Source organism: Maylandia zebra, linkage group LG6 (genome assembly GCF_041146795.1).
Source record: "Maylandia zebra isolate NMK-2024a linkage group LG6, Mzebra_GT3a, whole genome shotgun sequence".
Classification (NCBI taxonomy): Eukaryota; Metazoa; Chordata; class Actinopteri; order Cichliformes; family Cichlidae; genus Maylandia; species Maylandia zebra.
Window position 1 is genome coordinate 63,634 of NC_135172.1, and position 19,789 is coordinate 83,422.

At 45.2% G+C, this 19,789-nt stretch overlaps 2 protein-coding genes across 3 annotated transcripts in view; one reads left to right on the forward strand and one right to left on the reverse strand.

The window, feature by feature from the left end:
• Window positions 1-867: 867 nt before the first annotated feature.
• Window positions 868-10,741, forward strand: tmx2b (thioredoxin-related transmembrane protein 2b). Its single transcript, XM_004562245.6, has 8 exons — window positions 868-1,183; window positions 3,828-3,888; window positions 4,886-4,999; window positions 7,261-7,337; window positions 7,437-7,543; window positions 7,633-7,698; window positions 7,774-7,903; window positions 8,630-10,741. Exons 1-8 carry the CDS (start codon window positions 995-997, stop codon window positions 8,807-8,809), a joined length of 924 nt encoding a protein of 307 aa, XP_004562302.3. The 5' UTR covers window positions 868-994; the 3' UTR covers window positions 8,810-10,741.
• Window positions 10,742-15,441: 4,700 nt separating this feature from the next.
• The window catches only part of zdhhc5a (zDHHC palmitoyltransferase 5a), a 34,354-nt gene continuing 30,006 nt past the window's right edge, over window positions 15,442-19,789 (reverse strand). For both annotated transcript variants that reach the window (XM_076884486.1, XM_004562246.6), the window contains 2 exons: window positions 18,381-19,495; window positions 15,442-17,356 (listed from right to left, as the gene is read on the reverse strand). In XM_076884486.1, coding sequence (XP_076740601.1) covers window positions 17,116-17,356; window positions 18,381-19,495 — 1,356 coding nt within the window. In that variant the 3' untranslated portion in view covers window positions 15,442-17,115. The remainder of the gene's footprint in view (window positions 17,357-18,380; window positions 19,496-19,789) is intronic.

Below are 19,789 nucleotides of genomic sequence, written 5' to 3' on the forward strand. Positions count from 1 at the left end.
TGGGCTGTAACTTCACATATTGTGAAAGTTTCTTTTCCTTGTTTTTCTAGATGTTTCCCTTGAGGAGTCTCATTCATGGCTTTTAACCAGGAGCTCAGTGCAACATTTACTTTCACCTCATGTCAACATGTGATGGAGTGCCATACAAATCTTTCTGATGAGGTCTTTCAGGTCCTGGACATGATACAGTTTATCTGTTGAAGATGAAGTTTTTGAGGCCTGTCAATTCTTTCTCTTCTCTTTTTCTCCAGTTTCCTTCAAATATTTTAAGAACACAATGTCTATCTTTTTAAAAAAATATAGATTGAATAAAAGAAATCCTAACACATAACTGCAACAGGCTGTTAGTAACAAAATGCCTGAAGATGCTATTTCAAATCGGTTGTTTGTTTATTTCTCTTTCATGTGTAGACACATCATCGTGCCCAGGTCATTTATTTCTGAGTTGCGCATGCGTTGAGCCTGTGAGCGCTATCTACTGACGTAATAATGAGTACAGAACTTAGATAATTCACACAAAAACAAACAAACAAAAAAACTTAGATAATTCACAGCTGTAAACAAAAGAATCGCACGCGCACAAAAACGTGAAACACAATTTTTGCTCGTGCTCCATAAAACTGAACGTGCAGCATCTTCCAGCTTACACTTACACAGGACGTTAGTCCTGCCAGCTTCAAATTAAAAGGCGACATGAGTCATTTTAGGCCTAGAAACAGCGGCAGTGCGTTTAAATATCTATCGCACCGTTATTTTTTCCATTAAATGACTACAAAGATATACAAAAAGGTTGAATCCAAAAGTAACGATCCACAATATAAAATTCAATGCTTTTATTTTTAACATCTATGTCGGAAGCTGTGGTTCCGACCCCCTTCACGTTGCTCTGCTAGCGCAGAGCCATTTATACTAAGCTAACGGTTTAGCACTGCTGACCTCCGTCTTTGCGGGGTTTATTTCCCGGGTTAGTTGTTGTACGACAGTTAGCTTCAAGATGGCTTTGTTGACGCCATTATTCGCTTTTCTGTACCATCTACCGCAGGTGTACAAGTGGCTGTTGAAGCCATATTACGTAGCATCTCTCTTCATGTCTGTAGCATTTCTAGCTGTCCGCAAGACGCCCGGCATCTGTGACCGTCTGGCCACACAGCGAGAAGACGGCAACTCCTGCGACTTCGACTGGGTCCGTAGAAAAAGCCAGAAAGTCTGGTCGTTTTCCCGAATGTGTTAGCAGCTAGCCGGTCAGTGAATGCTGGACCAATGCACAGGCTGTGGTAACGAGGGCCAGATGACTTTAGCTGTCAGGCCAAACAGCGGCCAAAAAGCAACTCATTGATGTTCCTGGACTTGTTGACTAAGATACACAAGTGAAAACGATTCATTTGTAGTTTTCCGCTGTTGATTAATGTGTTTTATTGCTTACGGCATATCAATGAAGGTCTGTTAAAATACAAGAATGAACATGGGGTGTCAGTGTTACTGTGTTGGTCCTGAAGGTTGCAGGAGGGGAGGCAAAATCGGGGTATCACAGAATGAGGGTTGTTGTTGTAATAATAATAAAAGCCAAATGGAACCGAATTTAATGTCCCGTTAGAGCTCTTACAGTTTATATACACTCATGAATGTTGTGGTGAAGTTGGGCTTTTAATGGTTCTTTAAGCTGTTCTTTGGTGTACTGCATAGATCTCTAGTGACTTTAAAAAAAAAAAAGAATATATGTGTCTTACAAAGTTGCACCCCAACCAGACACTTGGTTAATGAGCTTCTGGCATAATCTAGTCTGGATATTTGACCACTTTTCTTTACGAAACTGGAAGAGTTCATTTAAATTGGTTTGTTTCTTAGCCCAGGCATAGTCCACAAATTGGGGTCAGAGGTCAAACTTAACATTAGTCTGCAGAACCAGTTGTGATGTTCCTGGGTTCCTCATCCTGGTAGAACATCATATTGCTTCTAAGTTTCAACCATCTAGCCACTGATCTGAGGTGAAGTTGAAGAATTTGCATGTAGTCCTTCTCCTCTGTCTTCATTATTCCATCCACATTGTGCAGGGTACCAGTACCACTGGCAGCAACAGCCCTAGAGCGTGATGCTACTGCCGCCATGCCTGACAGTTGCTACGGTGTTCTTAGGTTTCCCTCAACTTGACTCCTCCAAACATGAGTCTTGTTAATATAGCCAAAGAGCTCAATCTTCATCATGTCCGGGCACAAGACCTTTCTCAAGAAGCCTTCGGCTTGTCCAAATGGGAAGCTGCAAAATTGAGTGGAGCTTTCTGTGGAGAGGGTGAAGCCCCTCCACAGCAAAGACAGACACTGGTGTTCTAGCAGTTTCCAGGTCATGAGGCTTGAGCCCTGCTGGTTTCTGGACTGTTTCCTCTCGTTTGTGGGAGACAGATTGGTCTTCTTGTAGATGTAGACTGTGACTAGAGCAGGGCGATATGACCAAAAATATTTATCACGATATACATTTGAAAATTTGCGATAACGATATAACTGACGATATAATTGAGACGAGACAAAATACTTTACAACTCCTCAACTTTATTAGTGCAAAAACCATCAATGTATTTTCACTTAAACAAGCAGCTGTTTTTTATCTGCATTAAAGTTGTATAAAAATGTAACAGTGCAAACTCCTCGCTGACAGTTTAACCAAAAGGTATTTCCAGTGGAAACTGGCCGACACATCCTCAGCACAACCATGTATAACATCCACAAAACTTAAAAACAGTTATACACACACAATACGGTAACATTATGCTGAAGCACAGCACGTATCACTCCGCGAGGCTCCGCCTACGATAGCCGTAACGCTCCCACAATCCATCAAGCGGTGCGGCTTCGTAGCTCAGCAAAGTCGTACTGAAACATTTGACAGATTTTCGAGCGCCGTGCACATAAAATGGTTTCGAGGTCAGTAAACACAACCAGAGTTCATACATAAGGCACACGGGATTATAAGGGGCTCTGTCGACTTTCAGAAAAATCAAAGGATTGATTTTAAGTGTGCCGTATTTTCCAAACAACACGGTAATAACGACGGCCCGCTAGCATGCGCTACCAAAAATAGTGCTTTGTTGTGTATCTGACGGACGAAAGCTAAACCAGTTCCACACCAGTGAAGCTGCAGCATTTTTACAAACCAGTTCAGGTTCATGGTTTCATTCAACGATCCACTTTCGCTCTTCTCATTCTGCGTCGCCGCCATGCTTTTTCCGCCATGTGCGTATGAAAACAAAGGCACTGCGCATGCGCGTTTTACCCATATTCTATCGCCATGTTTCATTTTCCTATCGTTGCCCAACATTGCACCGGTATTACCGTGAACGGTACGATATAGCCCAGCCCTAGTGGTGACATATCTGAGTAACTTGTACTTGGGCACAACTGTTTGTACTGATGGTCTGGCCTCATGCAATCCTGTGTTTCACATCTATGAGAACAATGTGTCCAAATTGGAATTAGAAACAAGTGTTCATGCCTTTGTTTCCTCACAGTCTGACTGGTGTACATCACTGTAAATGACTTATTTGGCAGATGTGGTGCTTTATTTGCAGTTGCTGTTTTGACAGAAGAGATACAGCACCTGTGCAAGTATCAGAACAGGGCTTTAAAATCTGTTCAGAGCTAAAATGAAAATCATCTTAGTGTTCTCTCTGCTCATCTCACAGTTTTGTTTGTTTCTGAAATCAGCTGAGTAACAAAGGTGTAAACAACAACCAGTCAAATGGGAAAAGCTGTGTTAGCAAATCGTGTCAGAGCTGTAGAGGCTGTGCGAGTGGAGCAGAGACGGCAGAGTAACAAAGGCCATGTTTGTGTTCTCAGAGAGAGGTGGAGATCCTCATGTTCCTCAGTGCCATCGTGATGATGAAGAACCGCCGGGCGAGTGAGTAAATGTCTTTTTCATAGTGTGGATGAGTTGTGTGCTATCCAGCGCTCTGTGATGTTCTCTGTCAGGAGGCTTTTAAATTGGCTGTTCAGTGAATTCCTCAAGATTCAGCCCATTACAGAGCTCTGTTTCACATTTAGTAGTGAATTTGAAAGATGTTGCATCACCGCGTTCATCAGGGCTGTGCGATATGACCACAATCTCATATCCCATCGCCCCGATAACGATATAAATCACAAACATTTAACATTTTCTGTAAGTTCTGTGAATCTCGGGCAGCTTGACTTGCAGGAAGTGTTTCCAGCTGGGCGTCCTGTAGCTGGAGTCGAGTGTTTTAATCGATGCATGAAACGATACATTTTTAGTCATAAGTTGTAACGGCGCCATTTTCTTTGTATTTATTACACGGCGTGCTGCGGGGAAAAGCCTAGGGCTGTTCGATGTAACGATATATATCGGATGACGATATAAAAACATCTGTCGTTTCATTTTACGCTGTCATTTGTTTCATGCTGTTGCAAAATAAACTGTTTACAGCAATATTTGTTCATGGTTCTGATGTCCCTGTAGTTATTATTCATTTCTTCAAGTTCTCTCTTTCTCTTATATTTAATATAACCACACTACGGACGGACAAGCGCCTGTTTTTATGCGTTGTCGTTAGCAACAACGACGGTAACAGCATCGTGTGTCCGCTTGTTTATGTTCCACATAAACCTTTCACAATAAAGCTCAAGATCCTGTTGAGACTTTTCAAAATAAACTGAATGACGTGAAACAGTATGCAGAGTGTTTACGGATGAGAAGCAAAAAGAGCCGCCAGGTGCTAAAAAATAAACCTTAGACTCAAACGTTTTATATCGTCATCCGATATATATCGTTATATCGAACAGCCCAAGTGTTCATCATTGATTAGGGCTGTTTATTATCTGCTGCTAATCTGTTTTAAAGCATTGACTAAAACATGAAAGTGTCTCTGTGTTGTTTGTGTCAGTAACTGTGGAGCAACATGTGGGCAACATCATCCTGTTCAGCAAAGTGGCCAATGTGATCCTGTTCTTCAGACTGGACATCAGGATGGGGCTGCTCTACCTGACGCTCTGCATAGGTCTGTCAGCTCATTGTTTAGACAGTAGCACCTCACAGAAACTGTCTGGTCCCACAGGATCACTGAGACTGTTGGTGGGGAGAACTCCACGTTAACAGGAAGAACAGGGCCAAACAAACTACAGGAGAGAGAAGGCTAAAGACCATTTGTTCATCCCGCAAAGGAGTTTGTTACCGCAGTAGGATAAAAAAAACAGTACAAGTGCCACGGGCCTTAGAGAGTGCAAACATGTATATATGCAACAGTAAGCAAGCAATTTCTTTATATAGCACTTTCAGAACAACTCCCCAGCTGAACACTAAGTGCTGTACACCTGACATGCCAGAAATGATATTTTCAGTAAGTTAAAAAATATATATATAAAAGGATAAAAATATAAAAATAAGATGATAATTAAAATGATATTTAAATGAATAAAATTAGCACAAATAGCAAAAAGTAAAATAATATAAAATGAGAATTAGAATTACATTTAAAACAATAAAATCATTTTTACTCCTTGTCATGAGCCAAGGAGTAAAAATGGGTTTTAAGACACGTTTTAAAAGTGGACAGTGAAGGGGCCTCTCTAATGTGCTGCAGAGAATGCCCCGCCCCCTCTGAGCTTCCTCTTGGACCTGGGTACCTCCAGGAGCAGCTTGTCAGCTGACCTGAGAAACCTGGGGGGGAGTAAGGATGCAGAAGCTCAGAGAGGTAAGGTGGGGCAAGACCGTTTAACCATTTGAAAACAGAGTTTTAAAATGAACTCTAAGATATACAGGCAGCCAATGGAGTGAGGCGAGGATGGGAGTCATGTGCTCTCTTTTACCAGTTCAGCTGCAGATGAGAGAGAAGACGCCGACTAACTCCACAATACAGCACATTACAGTAATGCAAACGAGATGAAGTAAAAGCACGCATTACTGTTTCAAAATGCGGCCTGGATAAAATAGTCTTACCTTTGCCAAACACCTTAAATGATAAAAACTGGACTTGACAGGTTTAAAGTACTCTGCCAGGGGTCAATAGTGGAGGGTTCACAAGGTCCACTGGGATCAAACACAATCACCTCTCTTTTGCTTGAATTACATCTTAGAAAGTTTAGGAACATCCAAGATTTGATAAAGTGGTTTAATAGAGAAGGCATCGTTCTGCTTCAGAGGCAGATAAATCTGACAGTCGTCAGCATAGCAGTGGAAGGATAATCCGTGCCTTCTGAGGATGGTTCCCAGGGGCTGTAAATATAATGAAAAAAGCAGAGGCCCTAAAATTGAGCCCTGTGGGACCCCAAGCTGAAGAGCGGCAGAGAAGGACTCAACCTTAAAAAGTTAACACTAAAAGTTCTGTCACAAAGATAGATGTCATTTCAAGGCAGTACCACGAATGCCTGCAAGATGGTGAAGCGAGACAGCAAAATGTTGTGGTCTACAGTGTCAAAGGCAGCTGTTAGGTCAAGGAGGACAAGAACAACATGATTACCAGAGGATATCAGTAAAAACCTTTAAGAGTGCTGACTCCGTGCTATGAAAGTTTTTAAAACCTGACTGGAAGACTAAGAAACCGTTCTCATTTAAAAATCCATCAGTTGGCAGTGTACAATTTTCTCTAAGATTTTAGACATAAAAGACAACTTGGAGAGAGGCCTGAAGTTAGCCAACACAGTGTGGTCCAGGGCAGCTTTCTTAAGCAGGGGTTGTACTGATGCATGCTTGAAATGAGCAGGGACTACACCACATCTGCTGTATATAACAGTGAGAACAGCCTGGCCTATGCTAGGAAACATCTCCTGAAAAAGCTGTGGTGGGACAGGATCATTTGGAGAACCGGAGGGCCTCAGGTGGCCGACCACATCCTCCAAAGAAGAAAGAGTCACAGGCTCAAACTGGTTAAAACAGCAGAGCAAGGGATCGAGACAGAGGGGTCGGAGTTTGAACGTCATCTACTTGTCCAGTTGTCCATTCTAAGATTGTGATGAATTAACGGATCAAAGGCCTTTAGAGTTGTCATGAGTTGATGTTTAGTGTGCTACGATCAGTCATAGAAATCTGAAACGAGAAGCTGGAAGTGAGTTACACTGAAAACTGGAGATATAAGAAAATAAGGTGTGTTTCATTGGATGCTTAGTGGGCTGACGTTCCCTCAGACAAGGGAAATAATATGTTAACATACAAAGACACAGTAAGTTCACTAATATGTGAGATCCTGCTGAGAGCAGTTCACTGGAGTCAGCTGAAAAAGCAGCAGACTGAGTGTGAGATGCTGTGATCTTCTGTGTGTTTCAGTGTTTTTGATGACCTGTAAGCCTCCTCTGTACATGGGACCCGAGTACATCAAATACTTCAGTGACAAAACTATTGATGTGAGTACAAGTGGAAGAGTTGGTGGTAGAGGTTTGGTTGTTGGTGAAACACACTTACGTCCAGTTGTTTTAAAGTGTGTGTTTACCGTGTGTGCGCAGGATGAACTGGCGAGAGACGGCCGTGTGACGTGGATCGTCGAGTTTTTTGCCAACTGGTCTCCAGAGTGCCAGTCCTTCGCTTCTGTGTACGCTGATCTCTCTCTCAAGTAAGGCTGAGACCGTCCTCTGGTGAAATCGTGGCGTGTCTTCATCTGCGTTCAGGAGTAACTTCAGTGCCTTCTGTTCTGTGGAATAGGTATAACTGTGCTGGCCTAAAGTTTGGCAAAGTGGACATTGGACGCTATGGAGAGGTTTCCAAAAAGTAAGACCCTTTTAAATCAGTTTTCTCGGTGACGTTTGGCTCCCCACATACATATGAGCACTCCCTGTTCTGCAGGTACAAGGTGTCAGCATCTCCACTCTCCAAGCAGCTTCCATCATTGGTGCTGTTCCAAGGAGGGAAGGAAGTTATGCGGCGCCCTCAGGTGGACAAGAAGGGCAGGGCTGTGTCATGGAGCTTCACTGAGGTGAGACTGCTGCTGCTGGTGTGCTAAAGGTGAACACCTGTAATATCAAAGATGTTCTTTTTCTCAGTAACACCTGGACTTGGTCGCATGGCACTGTGGCCTCCTGTTTGTCCGTTAAAACGTGGTCAGTGGAGCGAACGACATAATCTAAAAAAGAGAAAACAAGTTCGCAGTGCGTCGTCTGACCCTGGGGTCACCGTTTGTTCCATCAGTGTGCGATTGTTACACAGAATCCTATTTACATTTACTCCAATTATAGAAAATAAGGAAATATCTGAAATGCTGAAGGTAAGCGGTGTTAATCAGAACATTTATGTTTTACAAATATTTACATCTGTGCATGAGAAAGTAACTTTGTATCTTCTTCTTTGCAGGGTTGACATGGGATAAGAAACATGTTTCTTTAAAAACTTCAGACTGAAATTAAAAATTGAGTTGTTGTAATTATCTTCAATAAGTGACAGAAGCCCAATATTAACACAGTCCTCTGTGAGTAAGCACCTGGCCACAGTGGAGAGGAAAAACTCCCCTTTAACAGGAAGATCCCTTCATTCTAACCAGGGTCAGGCTTGACTGGTTGGGCTGAGGGGAAAGGCAGAGCTTAGGCAGAGCTGTGAGCTCCAGAAACTTGCACACCAGTTATAGTGTCAGCTGTTCCCCTCCTGATCCATATACTTGACACTTAGAGTCTTTATATTTAAGACTTTGCATGCTTGTTTCCATCAGGAGAACATCATCCGAGAGTTCAACCTGAACGAACTCTACCAGAAGTCCAAGAAGCTCAGCAAGACCAGAGGAGACAAGGTCAGCCAATCCCAGTTCCCCCCAGTGCCCGAGGAGGAGGAGCCAGAGCAGCAGGGAGTTGAAGCCCAGGGGGTGGAGTCTGAATCCAAGAAGGACAAATAGGACCATTTGTATTACTCACACTGGACTTGTTAATGGAATCTGTGGGTCCACTGTGGGTCAGCTAGCTCCTCCTCCACCTTTGTCTTCATGCTCCTCTTCAGAGTGTTCTGTTTACTTGTGAATCAGGCCCCGCCCCTTTCCCTGAATGTCCCTAATATGTAATTTAGCAGAGTATCAAAGCAAACTGCAGTAAACCATCCCAGTTGTGTGAAGAGGACCTGAGGTCACTCTTTGGTGGAGGAGTTTGGCTGGTGGGGGCTAATGATGGAGACGTCCAACACAGGAGCAGAACATGTTTTATGCTACTAATGACTTATTTTAATCTTTAATAATTTAAATGCAGTTAGTTAGTTACTGATGTGGACCATTTAGCAGCTTCGTCACACACATTCCATCAGCTTCTGTCGTGTTTTCTTCTTTGAGTGTTTTTACCTGCTGACCGTGACTGTGTGCAGCTCCCAGTCAGCTGTTTCTTTCTTTGGACACACCTTACAGGCCCTGACTGGCAGCACTTAGTAGTCAGGTTGATTTAAAGTAGCGGTGATTCAGTGATCCTACGCTTCCCCCCAGTTTCTCACCTGGTCTCCAGTCTGCTGTGTATGACCCGTGTTCTGCAGTTGCCTTTAACAGATGGTGTAAAACACGTTCAGGTGTAACTCCCTACCTGACGAGCCCACCTTTGTTTTTAGTTTGACTTCATAAAACTCTAAATGCAAAGGACTTTTTTCTTAAACTTGACTACATGCATGTGCAAGTTTACATTTTAATCTAATAGACTAAATAATACATCAAATAATTGCTGGCTTGGGATCAGTGAAGCAGTTCCAGGCTTCTCGGCTGTGCTTGGTTCCTGCTCGTGCAGAAACCTGAAAATGAGGCATTGAATCTGTGTGAACTGCAGTAACCCCCTAAGAACCATGCAGCAGTGTGGCAGCACTGTTTGCTGCTCCAACGCCAGGACACGGGGCGGTGCACACGAACACAGCTCACTGCAGATGCTGACCTGAGCAGTGAGCTGCTGTAGACTATAAGTAGCTGATGATTCAACCACTGCAAAGAAAGTAGCAGTGAGTCAGGCCGAAGTTTGGGGTTCGTTCAACAGGAGTTTCATTTCTTTCTTCCTTCTTCATTGTGGTATTTGTGTGTAGTTGCCATTGAATGTAGGTTTCTAAACCCTGCTGTGTTTTATCCACCCATCATTTTGCTTTCAAACAGAGAAGGCTTCGGTTTCTGCCTTAACGTGTAATTGATGACTTAAACATTCTGATAAATGATAAAGAGCCATGTGATACATTTTCTTTTCTAAAAAAAAAGTATATCTAATAACAACAATCCAATAATTGGGATGCTCCATGGAGGGGGAGTCACTGTTTGGTCAGTCTCATCCATGAGGAAACTGGATTATATCCATCTTGTCCACAAACTTCATATCTACAGGTCCCAGCCGGGGTGTTGAGCCCCGGGTTGAGAAACTGCACACAGTGACTAACAGAGTGTGTATGATGGAAACACAGCTGGTGGATCCAGGAGCCTCTGCACTCCTCACCCAGATGATGGCAGATGTGTCCTGCACATTGATTGGCTGACCCCTGGACTCCATGGAGATAAAACGAGCGTGTTTCCACAGCCTGAGGATCATCTGGGTCACTGGCATCGCTGCATTCATGTCTTTGTTACAAACCTTTTGAATATTGATGATCAGAACTGTTATTTGTTACATAGTGAACCAATTTTCTGACACGTTTTTCCTTTTTTACATTCAGTAAGCACACTGTAGTTTTACAGATGTTTGTTCCTGATTTAACCTGTTGTTACAAAACCGGTTTGGTTTATTATTCATGTTGACCATGTCTAACCTCTGTGGCATGTTACATTTCATTCAGAAAAGTCTGGCCTGTTTGCTGTTCATGCAGTAAAGACAACATGAAGCGCTGTGATGCTGTCGTCCTCCTTCCTTTTAGCTCAGACTTTGGTCACCACCCTCACAGTGACATGTGACGACTCTGTGCCAGGGTCTTTGTGTAGCCCAATTATCTGCAGATGTTTCATCTGTGGTGAAATGACTATAGCCAGCTAAGCTTGTAGAAGATGAATGAGCTAAACCAATTAACTATGTCCATTAGAAAGACTCATATTGAACTTTTTCAGCTAGTTTGGGCCGAGTTGCCGTCTTTTTGATTTTATAAGTTCCCTGGATTTAAAAAATCTGTTCACAAACCGCGCTTGTTGCAGGTATACATACATATTCTCTTGCAAAGATATAAAGGTTTGGATATACAATGTGTCATTCCTAACGATTAGCTAGTGGATCATGTTTTAGTGGGGTGACCTCTACAGCAGCGGTCCCCGGGCCTCGGACCGGCACCGGTCCGTGAGTCGTTTGGTACCGGGCCGCGAGAGTTGAGGCTCAGGTGTGAAATGTCTGGTTTTCAGGGTTTTTATCGGTTTTCAGTGTTATTTTGTTATCGTTTTTATCGTTAACTCGGTTTTCCTGGGTCTTTTACGTGTGTTGTGAGTAAATCTTTTTGTCGGTACTGGTTTTATTTTGTTGTATTTATCCGCGACACCTTGAAGGCCGGTCCGTGGAAATATTGTCGGGCATAAACCGGTCCGTGGCGCAAAAAAGTTTGGGGACCGCTGCTCTACAGTGTGGGCGACGTCAGGCGAGGGCAATTTCTAATGGGGCAAAATGAGAAAGGACAGTTTTGGAGGGCTGCACAATAAGCTGAAGTTAATTCTGCTGAAATTCTGGTTAGAGTAGATTTTAGAATTGATCAATGAAAATGTACGCCATGCCTTCAAATGATGTTACCACATTTATTGTTCAAGGCTAAAACCTGTGAGGCAGCTTTCTGTCATTTCTTCAAAGCTCTTTGAATGGCGATCTTCTGTTCTTTGTCAAGCTGATCCCACACTGCTTAATGTCCAGGTCCTGCTGTAATGTGTGTTTTTCTATTCAGATATACTTTTGTGTTTGGGATCATTATGCTGCAAAAGCAAACTCATACCAATCAGATGCTTTCTAGGTGGGACTGCATAATGGATCAAATCTGATGGTACTTGTCCTGTGTTCAGAATAAATCCAGTTTCAACATTACTGACTTGAATGCAACACATCTTTGGTTCAAACTGCTGACAGTTGGCTGACCAAACCCAGCTTCCAGGAGCAGAGAGCAGTTTTGTTTTTGCTTCCAAGACAGCAAATGAAGCGTCACCATGTAGATAAAAACGTCAGACGTGTTCACACAGTTACTGCTCATCTGCTACTTCCTTTGGTCACCTCCTTCCCTCTATCAGGCCACACTGTTGGATTTGATAAAGGAGGATGTCACTGCTCATACTTTAAAAACCTGGGTTCGCTCAAAACCTGACCTGATTGTGACCCACACCTGTTTTCACACCTCGGCTCATGTGATGAGGCAGAGGAGGATCAATAGGGGGTCCATGACCCTCTTGGGGACACTCCCACCAATTACTCTTAGTGCTGAAGAAGCTTCTTGGATGAAACTTGGTCAGGGACACTTAAAAAAACGCTTTCCTTTCCCAGCTCATTGGACTACAATGAGCTGGATGACTGAGAACCTTCTCAGAATTCAGGTATGAAAGTTCTTGGTCTCAGTGATGAACTCGTAGTGATCCATGTTCACCTGTTTGTTCTGCAACTTTAACGTTCTGGTATGAGAGCAGCTCACTAACCTCATTTCCTACGTACAGTAGCTAACAGCTCCAATGAAGCACCTGCAGAAAACACCAACTATCACTGGGATGTACAGTGGGGCAAAAAAGTATTTAGTCAGCCACCGATTGTGCAAGTTCCCCCACCTAAAATGATGACAGAGGTCAGTAATTTGCACCAGAGGTACACTTCAACTGTGAGAGACAGAATGTGAAAAAAAAATCCATGAATCCACATGGTAGGATTTGTAAAGAATTTATTCGTAAATTAGGGTGGAAAATAAGTATTTGGTCACCTCAAACAAGGAAAATCTCTGGCTCTCACAGACCTGTAACGTCTTCTGTAAGAAGCTTTTCTGTCCCCCACTCGTTACCTGTATGAATGGCACCTGTTTGAACTCATCATCTGTATAAAAGACACCTGTCCACAGCCTCAAACAGTCAGACTCCAAACTCCGCCATGGCCAAGACCAAAGAGCTTTCGAAGGACACCAGGAAAAGTATTGTAGACCTGCACCAGACTGGGAAGAGTGAATCTACAATAGGCAAGCAGCTTGGTGTGAAAAAATCAACTGTGGGAGCAATCATCAGAAAATGGAAGACATACAAGACCACTGATAATCTCCCTCGATCTGGGGCTCCACGCAAGATCTCATCCCGTGGGGTCAAAATGATCATGAGAACGGTGAGCAAAGATCCCAGAACCACACGGGGGGACCTGGTGAATGACCTGCAGAGAGCTGGGACCAAAGTAACAAAGGTCACCATCAGTAACACACTACAACGGCAGGGAATCAAATCCCGCAGTGCCAGACGTGTTCCGCTGCTGAAGCCAGTGCATGTCCAGGCCCGTCTGAAGTTTGCCAGAGAGCACATGGATGATACAGCAGAGGATTGGGAGAATGTCATGTGGTCAGATGAAACCAAAGTAGAACTTTTTGGTATAAACTCAACTCGTCGTGTTTGGAGGAAGAAGAATACTGAGTTGCATCCCAAGAACACCATACCTACTGTGAAGCATGGGGGTGGAAACATCATGCTATGGGGCTGTTTTTCTGCCAAGGGGACAGGACGACTGATCCGTGTTAAGGACAGAATGAATGGGGCCATGTATCGTGAGATTTTGAGCCAAAACCTCCTTCCATCAGTGAGAACTTTGAAGATGAAACGAGGCTGGGTCTTCCAACATGACAATGATCCAAAACACACCGCCCGGGCAACAAAGGAGTGGCTCCGTAAGAAGCATTTGAAAGTCCTGGAGTGGCCTAGCCAGTCTCCAGACCTCAACCCCATAGAAAATCTGTGGCGGGAGTTGAAAGTCCGTGTTGCTCGGCGACAGCCCCAAAACATCACTGCTCTCGAGAAGATCTGCATGGAGGAATGGGCCAAAATACCAGCTACTGTGTGTGCAAACCTGGTAAAGACCTATAGTAAACGTTTGACCTCTGTTATTGCCAACAAAGGTTATGTTACAAAGTATTGAGTTGTATTTTTGTTATTGACCAAATACTTATTTTCCACCCTGATTTACCAATAAATTCTTTACAAATCCTACCATGTGGATTCATGGATTTTTTTTTCACATTCTGTCTCTCACAGTTGAAGTGTACCTCTGGTGCAAATTACTGACCTCTGTCATCATTTTAGGTGGGGGAACTTGCACAATCGGTGGCTGACTAAATACTTTTTTGCCCCACTGTAATTCACAGAGGTGGGAACTGGTATTTTGAAGTATTTGTACTTAATTACAACAGAGTGTGCATGATGAAAACACAGCTGGTGGATCCAGGAAACCAGAGGTTCCTGGATCTTAAGTACTCAAGTACAAAAGCTTAGTTCCTGTTTTTAAGTCAAATATCTTTGTACTCCTTACATTTTTAAAACAGGCTCGTCACTTAGCTTCAGCAGCATCCTTACAGCCTTTATGCTCAGGGGTAAAGTGGGCGGGACCAACAGAGAAACAGATGCAGTTTATCCAGTTACTGAGCAGTGCTAATCCTTTCTTACATCTTTGTAAATGAAGTTAGCGTGCACTCTTTTCTCTCCCTGGAAATTCATCAGCTGGAGCTTTAGCTAGCAACACATTCAGTGACAAAACAGATGTAGAGGTTACATTTAATGCAATAATCACATATTTCATCTGTTTATGATCGGTCTTGATAAACTGTGTTTTTATATTCTGAAATGTTTTGAAAAACTAAGTGTTATTCAAATCTTTATAAACATTTAAGGGAGTTTTGTGCATTAAACTGGTGAATTCCCAGTAAAGCCCTGTGTTGGCCTGAGACAGTGTACTGGTTAGTGTTAGGTTACAGCGAGTGTAGCAGATGTGAACCTGCATTTAAGATGAGTTAAGACTTTAAACTCACTGTATACTGTAAACAGTGTAGTGGATGGGCATCAGCCAGGATAGCTGGGACACATCTGCTCACATCTGGTTATGCAAATCCACAACGAGCCGCAGGTCAGCTGATCACAGCTTGACCACTAAGAAAATGTACTGGAGCTCTCAACAGAGGTTATTGTGAGGTATCCCCCGAGCACCTCCTGGGTCTCACTTTAACCCCTGACTGCACTCATTTGAATGTTTACGTCACCAGAAACAAATATGTTTCTGTTTCATTATTTACTGCTTGTGTCCCAAACAACAGATTCAAGCTGAGTGCATTCATTAGAATCAGAATTTAAATTTGACTAATATTACTTTATTATGATAATATAGCAGCAGGTCCACTCATCTGTGCATTAAAACAGCAGAATCGTCCTTCAAGCAGTTACTTTCTTACTGCGAGTACATTTCACTGGTACTCGACCAAAGACGCTGAGTCAGTACTTCAACTTCTACTGGAGTATCTGCACGACTGTTCTACTCGAGTACAGAATGTGTGTACTTTGTCATCTCAGAGAGTCGTGCTGCCGCGAGAACTGGAACATGTTTGTGAAGCATCAGCCTGAAGCAATGGGAGGTGCTGCTTTAATGGTTTTATCCAGAGGCTCAAACTGACACAATGGCAAACACAACCTCTTCTGGGTCAATATTAAAAACTCTGCAATATTTATCAATAGCTAGATTTCCATAGAAATTCATATAAAACAATGTCAATTTAAATAGGTGAAATAAAAAAAGGACAACACTTGCATTTTCAAGGCATTCGCTCATGTTCCACAAAATCCTGCTCCATCTTTAACAACGAGAGGTTGAAACAGTTTCCAGATTCACTTTAGTTTGTTCAGACAACACAACGAGTGGTCGTTCCATCTGAAATCACCACACACACACACACACACACACACACACTCACACACACTCACACTCTCACACACACACACTCTCACACACACACACTCTCACACACACACACTCTCACACACACACACTCTCACACTCACACTCTCACACACACACACACACACACACACACTCTCACACACACACACACACACACTGTCACTTGTCTTCTGCAGTTTTTCCAACTAGCCCACCACTGAGAGCTTCCTGGTGTTTCAGCTCAGCCCAGTTTATTTATGCAGTACCTGAAGGTAAAGACTGATCCTGATTCAGTTTCGTGGTCAGACTGTTTTCTTTAGAGTCACATTCAAACACTGACTCACATCTGAAAGTGAACGGATGGGCCTTTGCTTTAAATGAAATATCCACATGATTATTTGCAGATTGCATTTACAATCAGTACACGTGTCCCATTTTAAACCATTTTTAAGCCAATCAAATGTGATGCTTTCAGATGGAATGACCTGTGCGTCTGCAGCCAGACATGGCGGCCTACAGGGTTGGAGTAGTGCATGCTGCAGTCCACTTTTTATTTTTTTAAAAAACAGGAAACCACATTTAAAAACACATCCTGTACAAACATGGAATCATGTTCACATCTAGGAATAAATGGACAAATGAAGCAAAGAAGTCTGCTCGTGCCCCTCCCCTTCAAATCTTACACTGTTCTTTCCTCCATCAGGAACGAACTCAGAGTTCATCATCATCGAAGCAGAAAGGTACAGAGCCGCTAACAGCTCCCTTTGACTGGTTTCAGGATTACACGCACACACACACCTGTGGTCCAGTGCCACCTGACTGCTCCATCAGGTGGATGCTGCTGGTAAAAGCACGCTTTACCTGCACTCCCCCTGGTGTGACTCATCACCTGTCCTGGGGGAGCCCTCTGGGTTCCACAGTTTCATGATCTAGATACAAGTGTGAAAATGATGAGGTCTAAAAAAGAGGGAGACAACCAACATCAGGTAAACTCAGCTCGAGTCCAGACCTGTTCCAGAGTGGACCCCCGGGGATCCAGCCCCCATCCCTGGCAGTGCTAACGCCTTTTCGCTGCTATGCTTGTACAATGCCACACAGACCTAAGCAGAAGTGAGCACCGTGGGGTCTGTTTGGACCAAGAACTAGTCTTTTCTAGCGCAGCGCCTGGGATTCTGCCTCACTTTAGACCAGGTTTCTATTGGAGGGGCTGCTCAGTCACACAGCCAATGAGAAGTAAGGTCCAGGTCCACAGCAGGAAGCTGTTTTTTTTGGTAAAATCTGAATTTGTTCCTTAGCGGGCATAAAGACGTAGTGCTACGTCCACTTTGTCCCACTGGTCCTGGAGCTGGAGGCCGACTGCCAGTCAGACTGAAATCTCATAGGTGGTGCCCCCGACACCAGTCACCTTCTTCACCCCGCTGCCTTGGGGCTTGTGGGCAGGACTCAGCATCAGTGCTGGGCTGGGACAGGCTGCTCTGGGCGGAGCGGACGTGTTGACTGGGTGACAGGGAGAGGAAGGGGCGGAGCAGGAGGAGGTGGAAGTCGAGGAGAAGGGCTGACCTCCATTAATCCGACTCAGAGATTTCATCTGCATCAGCTCATCCCTGATTTTAGGAAAAGACAGAAAAGAACAATTTTACTGAAAACTGCGGGCTGCAGCGTGTTAGCCATGTTAGCTCTGCTGCTAATTTCATCACTGAAGCGCGGCTACATTTGGATGGATGTCACCATTTACTACATTTAGACCTGAACACATTTCATGTTGAACACTGGAGATGAAGGAATGACTGGATCGCTTTGATCGGTGAGAAAGAATTTGGCGAGTCAGAGTGGACGTAGTTACGGCGTGCGTAGTTCCAGAGGGAACATGGACACACAGTTGGGCTGTTGTGTTACCGATGGTGACAATAAAAAGTGTTTACGCTGATTGGTCCTGTGTATGAAAATACTGGCGGTGGGCGGTGCTACCCTCAGCCATGTCGATGCTATAGTTCACATCAGGTCAACCCAAACCAGGGCTACCAAAGCTAGCTTTAGTACACAGAGGTCAGTAGTTTGTGGACGGTGAATCATGCTTTTCACTTCCCTTTAATAATCGTAGCTACAGAAACACCTTGGCAGTACACAGGGGTGGAGTACGTGTACACAACACAGCGAGCAGGACGGAAAAGAACAGGAATGAGAGACGGGACAGACAAACTGAAAACGCCGTCATGCAGCGGTCAGACTGAGCCTCAGTTTAACAGCAAAACTGTGCTGCTACTCACGCTTCCTTCAGATTTCACTTCCTGTGCGGTTAAACCGAGGAGCAGTAAAAAGCTTCTCCCACAAACACTGGGCTCCTCAGTTTGATTAAAGTCATCATCACTGCACGTCAAATCATGGTGACCAAACAGACAGTAGCAATAACGCACAAGACAACAAACAACGCACAACAGATGGATGGAAGACGAGCAAAGGGAGAAGAATGAGAAACTCACAGGAAGTCTGGCAGGATGAGGAGGAGAGAAGGGAAGAGGAGGAGCAGGAGCAGGAGGAGCAGTCAATCAGGTAGTCAGGTTTCAGGCGAGCAGGCGCTTTTTCAGTGTCAAACCAATCGTCCCGACAAAAGCTCAAACTCATACTCACTTCGGCACTTGGATTCCTCCTCCTCCCATCCCTCCGCCTCCACCTCCTCCTACCCCCGCTGCGTTTGCTCCGGCCGACGCCGAGGCCTTGCGGACCAGCCGGTACTGCATTTCGGCGGCGGCTGCACTTGAATAGGAGAGCGACTTGCCCAGAGGTGGGGGGTGTGGGGAGCGGGGAGGATGCGTGGTGGAGGAGGAGCCCAGAGGCGTGTCGGTCGAACGGGTGCGATAGGGGTAGGCGTGGTGGGGCCCTGCGTGAGGGGCAGCAAAGCGTGGAGGACGAGAGGTGGAGGAAGAGGACGAGGAGTGATGATGGTGGTGGTGGGAGTGGTGGTGGTGATGGTGATGGTGGTGGTGGTGGTGTGGGGGCGGTGGAGCAGAGGTTTGACCGGCAGGCGCTGCAGGTAGGTGGGGCTCGCCCAGCAGGCGCTCCCTCTCTGGTGGAGGCGGTGGGGAGGAAGACGTGGAGGATGAGGAGTGATGGAGGAAGGGGTGGTGGTGGTGAGAGGAACGGTGGTGGTGGTGGGGTGACTGGGTGGACTGGGACTGCATCTCAGCCTCTCTCTGCTGTGACGACAGGAAGGGGGAGCTGTAGCCACCACCCGCCGCTGGCGTGCAGGGTCTCCCACCGGAGACGTCGGGGGCCACCGAGCTCACGCCCACTGCTTTGTCAAACTCATCGCCGCCTGCTAGCAAGCTGTCGTAAGACAGGCTCCCGTTGCGAGACGGGTGGTGGGGCGGGGGTGTCTGATTGGCTAAGCTCTTGAAGCTGGCGGAGGTGGTGGTGGCCTCTGAGACGTGGACGGTGCCCGCCGAGGTGTGCGTGGAGCTGGAAGATCGCGACGCCACTGCAGACAGGACGGTGGGGTCAGAGAAGGAGGGGTAGGAGCGCCCGCCCAGAGAATAGCCAGGAATGCCGCCTCCTCCTCCTCCTCCTCCCTCTCGCCCCACCTCCCTCCTCTCCCCTCCTCCTCCCCCTCCCACTCTTTCAGACGACGTTTCCCTCCGATCCAGGCTGGGCTGCGAGCGGAAACCAGGCTGCTGGCTGGCCTGGAGGAGGGAAGAGGTGGAGGAGGAAGAGTCCCTGGCACTGCCGACGCTCTCCCCTCGACTTAGCTGGAGGAGCCAGAGGGAAGAGGAGAGAGAAGAGGGAAGGTGAAGGGAGGCGGAGGGAGGAAAAAGAAACAAGAAGAAGCTCAGCACATGAGGGAAGATTAAAGTCATACTGCACTCTAGCGGTGACAGCCTGACACAACAGCCACCCCTAACCAACGGTGATTAGTCAGGGGTGGGTCATCTGAGCAGAAGGCCGGTGGTTGGCCTGTGCTTTCACAAGTATCTCAGTGTATCCATCAGAGTGTGTGTGTGCACGTTAGGCTAAGAGAGTGCTCCAAGTGCTCGAATCGAGTG

Bases quoted from the DNA above. Each gene is read 5' to 3' on its own strand.
- tmx2b (XM_004562245.6), top strand. From the start codon at position 995: ATGGCTTTGTTGACGCCATTATTCGCTTTTCTGTACCATCTACCGCAG. The intron at 5,000-7,260 runs GTCTGTCAGCTC...TGTGTGTTTCAG, and splicing joins CTACCTGACGCTCTGCATAG to TGTTTTTGATGACCTGTAAG. The intron at 7,338-7,436 runs GTGAGTACAAGT...GTGTGTGCGCAG, and splicing joins TCAGTGACAAAACTATTGAT to GATGAACTGGCGAGAGACGG.